Source organism: Rhinopithecus bieti, unplaced genomic scaffold, assembly GCF_001698545.2.
Source record: "Rhinopithecus bieti isolate Rb0 unplaced genomic scaffold, ASM169854v2 scaffold_11744, whole genome shotgun sequence".
NCBI classification, from domain to species: domain Eukaryota; kingdom Metazoa; phylum Chordata; class Mammalia; order Primates; family Cercopithecidae; genus Rhinopithecus; species Rhinopithecus bieti.
Genome location: NW_016807094.1, coordinates 2804615 through 2816006, shown reverse-complemented (window position 1 = coordinate 2816006; position 11392 = coordinate 2804615). Strand labels below are relative to the sequence as shown.

The following is an 11392-nucleotide window of genomic DNA, read 5'->3' as shown; positions in this document are numbered from 1 at the left end:
AAAGTGGACTCTATGAGCGTCCTTGCTTGTAGTTTTGTTTAGTGTGCTGGTTTTCTCAAATGCTGGTTATGCTAGCAGTGAAGTTGTCACGGGGACAGACTCAGGACCTCTGGCTAGCCAGGATATTACAGGCAGTGGAATTAGCTGTTGTTTTCTTTTTCTCTTGGGGCAGGATTGTTCTGAGTTGCTGTAATGGCTTGAGTGGGTTGGCCTCCAGCCAAGAGGTGGTGCTACAAAGAGGGCAATAGCTGCCATAGTATAGGAAGGATATAAACTTGCCCTAAGGTGGCCTGGATTAAGTATTTCTGTTTCTTAAGTGATGGGTGGGGCCATAGAGCTCCCAGGAGATTATGTCTTTTGTCTTTGAATACCAGGGCAGGTAAAGAAAGACCATCAGGTGGGGGCAGGGGTAGGCTTGTCTGAGCTCAGACTCTCCTCGGGCAGAGCTTGCTATGGCTGCTGTGGGTGACGGGGGTGTGCTTCTCAGGCTTATGGAGATATATTCCCAGGGGGATTATGTCTGCCTCTGCTGTGTCATACAGGACACCAGGAAGGTGAGGGAAAGCTGGCAGTGACAGGCCTCATCCAGCTTCCATGCAGCCAAGAAGGCCAGTCTGGCTCCCACCATGCTCCCCCAACATCCAACAGAGCCGAATTTATATCCAGGCCTCTAGTGCACAGGACTGAGATCTTGCCCCAGGCTACAGCCTCCCTGCTGAGAAAGCAAGCTGGGCTTTCAGGCCACATCCCTCCCTGCCTGTCATGGCTTCTGTGCTCCTGGCTGTACTTCCCATTTCCCCTTCTCCCTGCCCTGGATGCTGCCCAGGCAAATTCACGATCAGTCAGAATTATTACAAAGTTCAGCTGGAAGTCTCCTCCCTGTGGCCCTTCCCCACTTCCACTGGCTGCCCTCCCCAGGGACCCCTTTGAGATTAAAGTCAGAAACGGCTTCCCTGGGTTTCCCTGGGGACCAGGAGTGCCTGGAGGGCTCTTCCCACTGCTTCTACTCCTTTTTTTTTTTCTTTTTTTTTTGAGACAGAGTCTCATTCTGTTGCCCAGGCTGGAGTGCAGTGGCACGATCTCGGCTCACTGCAAGCTCCGCCTCCCGGGTTCACACCATTCTCCTGCCTCAGCCTCCTGAGTAGCTGGGACTACAGGCGCCCACCACGGTGCTCAGCTAATTTTTTTTGTATTTTTAGTAGAGACGGGGTTTCACGGTGTTAGCCAGGATGGTCTTGATCTCCTGACCTCGTGATCCGCCTGCCTCAGCGTCCCAAAGTGCTGGGATTACAGGCATTAGCCACTGCACCCGGCCGCTTCTACTACTTTTATATTTCACTCAGCTCTCTAAATTTATTTCACCTCTAGGTACTGTTAAATCCTTCCCCCATGATCTGGGATTTTTGGGTTCCCCAGTGAGGATGTGTGTTTGGAGGTGCTTTCCCCTCTTACATCTCGGGCGCTCACAGTTTCTCGGCTGTCTCACAGTGTTTGCAGTGACAAGCCACTTCTTTCAAAGGGTCTGTGAATTTCTTTGGTTTTCCTGCTGTGTTCTTGAGGTAGTTCTTGGAGAAAAAGCTCACAATGTGAGTCTCCACATGCTGTTCTGTCCATCCAAGTGGGAAATGTACATGAGTCCTGCCTCTTAACCACCATTTTCCCTCTGGAAAAAAAAAAAAAAAAAAAGCCAGCTTCTTCCTTTTAGGTTGACATTCTTAATTTTGGAAATCAGAAATCAGTGCTAATGAAACCCAAGTGTTCCTTATGGAAATGTAGTTTGAAGAGTGAGGCTCCCTTGGACCTCCCAGCCTCATCTAGCTTCTGTGTGACTATGATGCACAGGTGAGACAAGCAGAGGAACAACACAGACTTCCCACAGAATCCAGAGAAAGAATACATCTGCTGTTTTAAGCCACTAAGTTTTGGGGTGATTGTTACACAGCAATAGATAACTGGAACATATCCCCGAATTCCATATTTGGAAGATTGCAAGTAATCGATCAATGTCAGTCTTTCCAGATCATTTGGTTTGCTTCAGGCCAGATCTGCTGCCTTTTGAATTAGAGATACCATTTTCCAAGTTTTTGGTCATTGCTCGAGTTTTGTGTTCAGAATGCACATGTCTATTTTCTTACTTGCTGTAATGGACCAAATTATGCATCCCCCGCCCACCCCCCACCGGCGCCACACAAATTCATATGTTGAGGTCTTAACTCTCAATGTGACTGCATTTGGAAGTAGGGTCTTTAAAGAGGTGATCAAGCTTAAATGAAGCCCTGAGGGTGGGGACCTGATTCAAGAGGACTGGTGTCCTTGTAAGATAAAAGAAAGATGCCAAGCATACACCTCGTGAAAAGGTGGCAGTCTGTAAGCCAAGGAGAGAAACCTCAGGAGAAACCAAACCTAGCAACACTTTGATCTCAGACTTCCAGCCTCTGGAGGTGGGAGGAAATAAATTTCTGTAGCTTAAGCCACCCAGCATGTGATATTTGTTATGGCAGCTATAGCAGACTAATACATTAACATTTGAACACAAATCAAAGAGACATCTGCAAGAGACCTCTTGGGGATGCTGGTCAAGCTGTGATTTTTGACTTGAACTTTCTTTTCCAATATCTTTTACAGCAAATGAAGAAAGAAATTCATATAATCTTTCTAAAATTACCCGTAATGATGATCACTGGTGTGAAGTTCTCTGTGTGTGTGTATGTGTGTGTGTGTGTGTGTGTGTGTATTCAGAGACAGTCCCGCTCTCACTCTGTCACCCAGGTTGTAGTGAATGGTGCAGTCATGGCTCACTGCAGCCTCAAAGTCCTGGGCTCAAGGGATCCTCCTGCTTCAGCCACCTGAGTAGCTGGGACTACAGGTGTGCACCACCATGTCTGGCTACTTACAAACAAATTTTTTTAGAGACAGGGTCTCACTATGTTGCCCAGTCTGGTCTTGAACTCCTGGGCTCAAGCAATCCTCCTGCTTCAGTCTCCAGAGTCACTGGGATTATAGGTATGAGTCACTGAACCTGCCTACATTTTTAAAAAGTTTCTTTGCTTTATTAAAATCCTCTTCAAGACTTAATAGAGCAATGGTAGCTCATCATAATCAGGGAAACAAGAAGAAAAGAGAATCACTCAGGCTCCTTTATAGGGGGGAGTGGAGAAGCCGGGAAACACAATGACAGTGACCCATGGGAAGCAGGGGGCATGGCCAGTGGATCTGAAAGGGACCAGCTAACGGTCACTAAATGTCCAAGGCCTGGGCTTCAGCGATAGCCTCAGGTATCTCTGTCACTCCACGGCACTCATTCGTTCAGTGAGATGTCATTTATTAAGCAGTTACAACGTTGCAGGTGCTGTGCAAAAGACTGGACATACAAAAGAATTTGACCTGGACCTTCCCACTCTGGGGTCTATAATCTTGTAGGGGGAAGGGAACACAAATGCAAATTAGTAAAGAATGAGAGCAGTAGCTTAGGACACTGCAACTGTGTGCTACAGGGCCCAAGGACTGGAGACCCACCCCTTCATGAAGGTCAGGAAAGAGCTGGGTGGTGGAGAGAGCTGAGCCTGTGTAGAGCCCTGATGTATGCTCTGATGCTGAGGGAGCACGGTAGAGATGGACACAGATAGTAACAGAAGAGTGTGGCCCCGAAAGCAGAAGCAGCACCCTGCACCATCTCCCCTTAGAATGAATATGTACAAGAAAACAAGCACAGGCACCGCCGCCCTTCAGTGGCTCTCTTTGCTGGAGAACTGACAGAGCGCGTGCCGTGCCTGAGTGAGCCGGTAAATTCTCTCCTTAAGGATTTTTCTCTTGGTGGCGGTCTCACTGTGCTCTTGAAGCAGCCAGGAATAGCGGTTTTTTTCCTGTAGTATCTGCATCATGGCTTTCTGCAAGGAGTCACCATTCTCTCGGAGCATAAAATACTGAATTATAAATGGGATCTGGTTGGCGAGACGTTGGCTGGTTTCCTGGAAGAGGGAGAAAGAAGGGTTTGCTGGAGTGGTCTCAGCCCAAGGCCTGTGGTTGCAGAGAGAAGGCCTGGAGTTCTTGGATGGGCATATGGTTGCCTTGCGAAGCTCTGGTGGGCCCGCCCACCTCCACTCCAGTGGTCAGCATCAAGCCCACGAAGGTTCCATCTGCACTGACCCCTCTTTACTTCCAGGCATCCCCTCTAGCACTAAGAATCCCCCTGCTAGGCTAGCAAGCCCATACCACCGCCGGGCATCCCCACAGCTCCTCCCTGCTAGAGAGAACCCCCGGCCCAGGACTCCCCTGGCTCCCTTCTGGGTATGCATCAGGGCCATTTCGAATCCTCCCCTCATTCCATCTTCATAGATGCAGCCAGTGTGTCTGGCAGCCAGGTGCCCATGGCTGGGAAACCACTCTATTCTGATTGAGAAAGGGCTTCGGGAGGTGGGTGTCTTTGCAGTTTAAAAGCTATTTTTCCTTCCTGGGCACAGTGATACTTGCATACTGGATAGAAAGTCAGAGGCCAAAAAGTTCATTGGGTCACAAAATCTAGGGAAAGGAAATTTCATTCCTATCTTGTGGGGCTGGTGAGTGTGGCACGTTAGTGCCTTCTGAACACCAAAGAAAGCTGATTCATAGCCATTATCACTGACGTTTGTTGTATTTTGCTGTATTCTGATCATAGTAATTTTGTAATTCATGGACTGCATATGAAATATAAAGAATTTTGGGGTCGGAATTAATTTTGAGTACACGCTCTGCTCACTTTAAAAACTGATTGTGGGGAAATTAATTAAACATGCCTTCGCAGGGCTCGTGTAAAATTATAAATGAGAAAATACATAAGTAGTTTATCATAGTACAAAAGGGCTTAATACATTGTAGTGGTCCCTCCCTCCTTCCCTCAGCAAAGCCTCTCTAGGTTAGCATAGTCCCTGCTCAACTCCACAAATGCCAGAGAGCACAGATCCTGCCCCCCGGGGAACTCACGGAGAAGTAGGCGTGCAGGTGGACGCCTATTTCATTAAAGGAGGAAACTGAAGACTCATTAATGGGAAAATGCGAGTTCAACTTCATATTCTGTGAAGGCTTCGCCACAGGGTTAAAAATATCTTCTCGGACTTTCTTCACAACAACACTGTAAATCTGATCTTGACAAAAAACAATCTGCTCCATTCTGAACTGAAGTTGGATCATGTTTTCTGCCTTTTCTGTGTGTCTCACTTTTATGTCTTCAATCTTGCTCTGGTTAGATAAGAAAGACAAGCACATTACTTCTTTTTCTTCTTTCCTGGCGGCTTAAACACATTTGGAAGTACTATGATGCTGAACTCAGAATTAAAATGAATCTGAGGTCAAAGACGTCCTGAGACTTGAAATGGTGATTTTTAGAAAGTCCCACTTCGCTCTTTCTCTCCTTATGAACCTGGTTTCTTCACTCCCCGCTTGCAACATACCTTCTGTCCTGCCCTTTCTTCCTCTACGGCCATCCCCAGTCCCTCCCACACCACCAGCTTTCTGCTCCTTCATCAGGAACAGGCTTAGTCCATACTGTTGGGACGGTGTCAGTCATTCCTGGAGTTCTACTTCTGCTGGAATGGTTCCAGTGCTGACACTGGGATAACAGTGTGATATACCTGTTTCCCAGGAATCCCAGGGCTCCTACGTCACCCATGCAGTCAAGGAAGAAAGAGGTTGACTGGGCACGATGGCTCACGCCTGTAATCCCAGCACTTTGGGAGGCTGAGGAGGGTGGATCACTTGAGATCAGGAGTTCAAGACCAGCCTGGCCAACATCGTGAAACCTCATCTCTACTAAAAATACAAAATTAGCTGGGTGTGGTGGCGAACGCCTGTAATCCCAGCTACTTGGGAGGCTGAGGCAGGAGAATCACTTGAATCCGGGAGGCAGAGGTTGCAGTGAGCTGTCACACCAATGCACTCCAGCCTGGACAACAAGAGCGAAACTCTATCTTTTTTTTTTTTTTTTTTTGAGACGTATCTCGCTTCTGTTCGCCCAGTCTGGAGTGCAGTGGACTGAGTGTTCTCAGCTCACTGCAAGCTCCGCCTCCCGGGTCACGCCATTCTCACTGCCTCAGCCTCCCGATGTAGCATGGGACTACAGGGTGCCGCACCAACCGCGCCCGGCTAGTTTTTTTGTATTTTTTTAGTAGAGACCGGTTTCACCATGTTAGTTCCCAGGATCGGTCCTCGATCTCCGACCTTGTGATCCGCCGTCTGCGGCCTCCCAAAGTGGCTGGGATTACAAGGCTTGAGCCACCGCGACGGCCCCGAAACTGCTGTCTCAAAAAGGCTGGGTGCGGCAGCTCACACCTGTAATCCCAGCACTGGGAGACTGAGGCAGGTGGATCACCTGAGGTCAGGAGTTTGAGACCAGCTTGGCCAACATGACAAAACCCCATCTCTACTAAAAATACAAAAATTAGCTGGGTGTGGTGGCAGGCGCTTGTAATCCCAGCTACTTGGGAGGCTGAGGCAAGAGAATCGCTTGAACCCGGGAGGCAGATGTTGCAGTGAGCCGAGATGGCACCACTGCACTCCAGCCTGAGTGACAGAGTGAGACTTCATCTCAAAAACAAAAAAAAAAAAAAAAAGAAAAGAAAAGAGGTGATGTAGCAGAGAACGGGGATCACAGGGTCACTGCTACGGACTCAACATTTGTGTCCCCCACCCCCGAATTTACATGTTGAAAACAAAGTAGAAAGGTAATGGTATTGGGAGGTGGGAGGCAATTAATCATGATGGTAGAGCCTCATGAATGTGACTGAGGCCCTTATAAAGGAACCCCAGAGAGCTCTTTCCACCGTGTGAGGGTACACAAGAAGGTGGTGGCTGTCCGCAACCTGAAAGAGAGCCCTCACTGCCACCTGACCATGCCCATACACTGATCTCAGGCTCCCTGCCTCCAGAACCATGAGAAACAAATTTTTATTGTTAATAAGACACATCCAGTTTGTGGGACTTTGTGATAGAAGCTTGAACTAAGACTGTTATGTCCTGGCTTTGAGTTTCTTTTTCTTTTTTTTGTTTTTGAGATGGAGTCTCGCCCTGTTGCCCAGACTACAGTGCAGTGGCATAGTCTCGACTCACTGCAACCTTCGCCTCCCAGGTTCAAGTGATTTCCGGCTAATTTTTGTATTTTTAGGAGACACAAGGGTTTCACTGGGTTGGCCAGGCTGGTCTCGAACTCCTGACCTCAAGTGATCTGCCTGCCTCGGCCTCCCAAAGTGCTAGGATTACAGGCGTGGGCCACTATGCCTGGCCTAGGCTTTTGAGTTTCAAACAGACTTTTAAAAACTGAAAGCAGAAGCAGTGGCTTGAGAGTAAGAGGGTGAGTTTCAGAGGTGAAGTTTCACAGGTGCTGGTTCTTTCTCTCTCTCTTTCTTTTCTATTTTTTTAAGTATATGTGACAACTGTGAAAGAAAAGTAGAATCTTGGGGCCACAAACTTACTATACCAAAGGGAAAGTTAACTCTTTCTTTTGTTCCCAAACAGAAGCTGTGATTTCACATGCACACTTTATCCGATGTAAAATGTAGATTTACTGAGCGCAAGATGAATGCATGATTGACTTGCCCTCCACGCCTTTCTTTTCACATATAACGTGTAGATTCATTGAGTGCTGGTCAGAGTCTTACAAGAGTGTGACCTCTGCCTCATTGCCTACCCTCCTTCTTTCTTCCCCGCTTGCTCTTTCCTTTTCAAATACTGAGGTTCCTCTAAAACCCTCGATAGGAAAAGCACAGGTCACAGATCGCACTGGGACTTGTGTTTCTTTTTCCCAGGTACATCCTCGACCTGGGCAAAATAAACCTCGGATCGAGGCAGATCTGCCTCAGTCACTTTTCGGTCTACACAACGATGGACGGTAGACCCTCTGGGAGCAGAAGTGGCCTGTGCTGCACTCCTCAAGATTTGTGACCCAGGAGGCAACGCGCCCCCCAGGCTCTGATGTGGCTCTGGGGAGTGCGCAGGCCATGGCCTTGGAGAGCCCCATAGTCCCTGGTATGGAGCCGGGAGCTGTTGCAAGGCTGTGTCTATCCAAGGGCAGCACAAAAGAGGTGAAGAGCCTTGGTTAATGCCAGAGTTCCCACGGCCCAGAGCAGTTGGACATGCAGCAGAGTGCTTCATGTGTCCCGGTGGGGGTTGGCAGGAGCTCAGGGACCAAGGGACCAAGGCCTGGGAAGGACAATGGACATCTTGGTGACTGGGGACCAGGCAGTTCACCCACCCCATGAGCAGGCACCTGGGACTCAGACACAGCCCCTGAGAAAGTAGGCGAGAGTCAGAACTGAGATTTAATTTTTACCAACAGGCCAAAAGTGTGAAAGAAGAAATTAATCTACATGATGGAAAAATGACAGAAATTGTCCTTCTTGCTTGCCTGTACTATGGAATGAGATTTCAATCCACGAGCCCAGGCCTGGGCAGAAGAGGAATTTTATTTAGAGTCCATGTGGCACATGTCCTCTCTTGCCTTTGCTGAAGGTAACTCAGGGAAGAGTTGCTAAGTAGAAACCCACAGAGCAACATCTTTGAGTCAAACATACAAACTTGGGAGTAGGACTAGTGAACAATGCTGTGCTTTATGCTTGAAAAAGATTCAGCCTACCAGCTCATCCTTGGTGGAGCCCCACGTCCTGCGCGAGGTCATGCAAAACAGATGGCAGGGCACGGGCCTCCTTTCATTTCTCCTGGGGAGTGAAGCCTCCTCCTGAGCAGAAGCCAAGCAGGCAGGTGCTCCTGGAGTCGCCAGCCCCGCCAGCCTGCCATTGCATCCCTGGCCTCATGGTTCCAAACGACAGTGAACATATCCAGCTTCTCTCAAGGTTAAACAGCCAGTGGTCCAGGTGACTAGCAAGTGAACTCTGGGCGCTTACCTGAACAGTATGGTTAAGGTTGAAGAATTCACCAAAATGTTTTTTGGCCATGTTAATGAAAGCTTGCCAGATAATTTCTGACCAAAAAAAAAAAAAAAAAAAAAAAAAAAAAGAAAACATCAGTAAAACACAAGCAGAAATAAAATGGTTAAAGACACAGGGAGGATGACTGATGATACCCTGACCCATTCCAGGAGACTGAGTTTCCTAGGCCGGCAGACCAAGATAGGAGAGGGTAGGACGTCATTCCAGGGACATGCAATCCAGCCCTCGTGCAGCCTGGGCAGGTCCCATCCACTTCCCGTGCCTGTGTGCATGTTAACCTCTGACTATTCTTTACATCATCAGGGGTCCGCAACTTCCGGGCTGGACCAATTCCAGTCCACGTCCGGCAGATGTGCAGTGAGCTAGTGAGCATTGCTGCCTGAGCCCCACCTCCTTTCACATCTGCGGTGGCACTAGATTCTCACAGGTGCACAAACCCTGTTGAGAACTGCACATGCGAGGGATCTAGGTTGCATGTTCCTCATGAGAAACTCATGCCTGAAGATCTGTCACTGTCTCCCATCACTTCCCCGGTGGGACCGTCTAGTTGCAGGAAGACAAGCTGAGGGCTCCCACCATGATGAGGATTCTACATTATGATGAGCTGTGTAATTATTTCATTATATATTACAGTGTAATAATCATATAAATAAAGTGCACAATAAATACAATGCAGTTGAATCATCCCAGAGCCATCCCTCTCACCCCTCACCGGGCCTGTGGAAAAAAATTGTCTTCCATGAAAGCAGTCTCTGGTGCCGTAAAGACTGGGGACCGCTGCCTTACACAGCTGTGTTGGGGACTGCGTATGATACAGATGAAGCACGTGTGCACCCTCTGCCTGCCCCCTAAAGACAAGAGAAACCATCTTCCCCGCCTCCTCCGTGTGTTTGAAGGACAGTGATGGAAAGCGCCTACAGCACTCAGCATGCTTCCCCATCTCCTCAAAACCTCAGTACGAGTTCTCAGGCAGAAGGGCAGAATCTGCAGCTCTGACCGGCTCCCAGGCCTTGCCAGTGCTGCTGGCTCACAGACCACACCAAGTAGCAATCTAGCACACCAGTGAGCTGGTCTGCAGGCTGTGTTTGGTAACTCCATTCCAATCTCTTCCTCCAAGGCATTGGGGTCTATGGAAGGTACGAGAGTGATGGTTTGGGAGTCCTGCATGAAAGTCCTCACCTACGGCTTTTTGGAGCATGCTAAGGGCGGGCTCCACCAGCTGCTGGATGTACTGATGCACGATGGTCTCAAATGTCTTGTAGTTGACAAATCCCAGAAGCTCCTTGCCTCGATACTGCTTTTCATATTTTTCAACTTCTTCATGGATAATATTTTTAACTGCAACATTGAACAGACCTCCATGGTGAATTCTAATAATTCTGCAGACGTTGTAAAGCTAGCAACAGTTTTTTAAAGTCTTGCTCCCCACTGTACGCAGAGGCAGTGTTGCAAAGTGGAGTTTTGTTCACAATGAGAAAAATATTCATGGTCTAATAACAGGAGTTTAAGAAATACTGACTTTTGGGAAACAAAAATCTTATTCTATGAAAATGTGTTTCAATTGAAAGTCATCACCCCAAGAGAGAAGTTACTATTTCTAACTGGTAGGAAAACAAAACAAAACAAAACAAAACAAACAAACAAAAACCTGATCAGAGGCCAGGTGTGGTGGCTCACACCTGTAATATCATCACTTTGGGAGGTCGAGGTGGGAGGATCACTTGAGGCTAGGAGTTCGAGACCAGCCTGGGCAACATAACAAGATCCTGTCTCTACAAAAATAAAAAAAGATTAGCCCGGCATGGTGGTGTGTGCCTCTAGTCCCAGCTATGTGAGTGATCGCACCACTGCACTCCAGCCTGGGTGACAGCAAGAGCCTGTCTCTGAAAAATAAAAACAAAACTAAACACAAAAATCTGACCAGTTAAATGAATATGGAAAATTAATCTTGTACCCCTCACCTCCTAAGCATATAGCCACAGATTACAGTTGGAGGGATCTTACCACAGAGGTAAATAGTGCTGTTTTCTCCAAGTGCCAGAACAAAAACACAACAGCATACACGCAATGAGATGGTTTGGCTCTGTGTGCCCACCCAAATCTCATCTCAAATTGTGTTTGGCTTTGTGTCCCCACCCAAATCTCATCCCAAATTATAATCCCCATGTGTCAAGAGAGCAGGTGAAGACACCTTGGGGAGCAGTGACCCCAGGTCCTGCCCTGGTGGACGAGGATGCTGCAGCCCCTGGGCAGGGGGAGCTCCCTGGGACTTGGAGGTGGTTTGTGGGTTAGCATGTCAAGGCAAGATAGGTCACGCCAGGAAATTGATAAGGTCTCCTGGTGGGAGGTGACTGGATCATGGGGGTGGTTTTTCTCATGCTGCCCTCATGATAGTGAGTTCTCACGGGATCTGATAGTTTAAAAGTGTTCAGGGGGCCGGGCGCGGTGGCTCAAGCCTGTAATCCCAGCACTTTGGG

General features: G+C 48.2%; 1 protein-coding gene across 5 annotated transcripts in view; it reads right to left on the bottom strand.

Annotated features, from left to right (window-relative positions):
- Window positions 1-3024: 3024 nt before the first annotated feature.
- MX2 (MX dynamin like GTPase 2) overlaps window positions 3025-11392 on the bottom strand; it is a 49916-nt gene continuing 41548 nt past the window's right edge. For all 5 annotated transcript variants that reach the window (XM_017880218.1, XM_017880222.1, XM_017880221.1 and 2 more), the window contains exons 11-14: window positions 10095-10253; window positions 8871-8947; window positions 4960-5214; window positions 3025-3968 (exon numbers count right to left, since the gene is read on the bottom strand). In XM_017880218.1, the coding sequence (XP_017735707.1) occupies window positions 3726-3968; window positions 4960-5214; window positions 8871-8947; window positions 10095-10253 (734 nt within the window). In that variant the 3' untranslated portion in view covers window positions 3025-3725. The remainder of the gene's footprint in view (window positions 3969-4959; window positions 5215-8870; window positions 8948-10094; window positions 10254-11392) is intronic.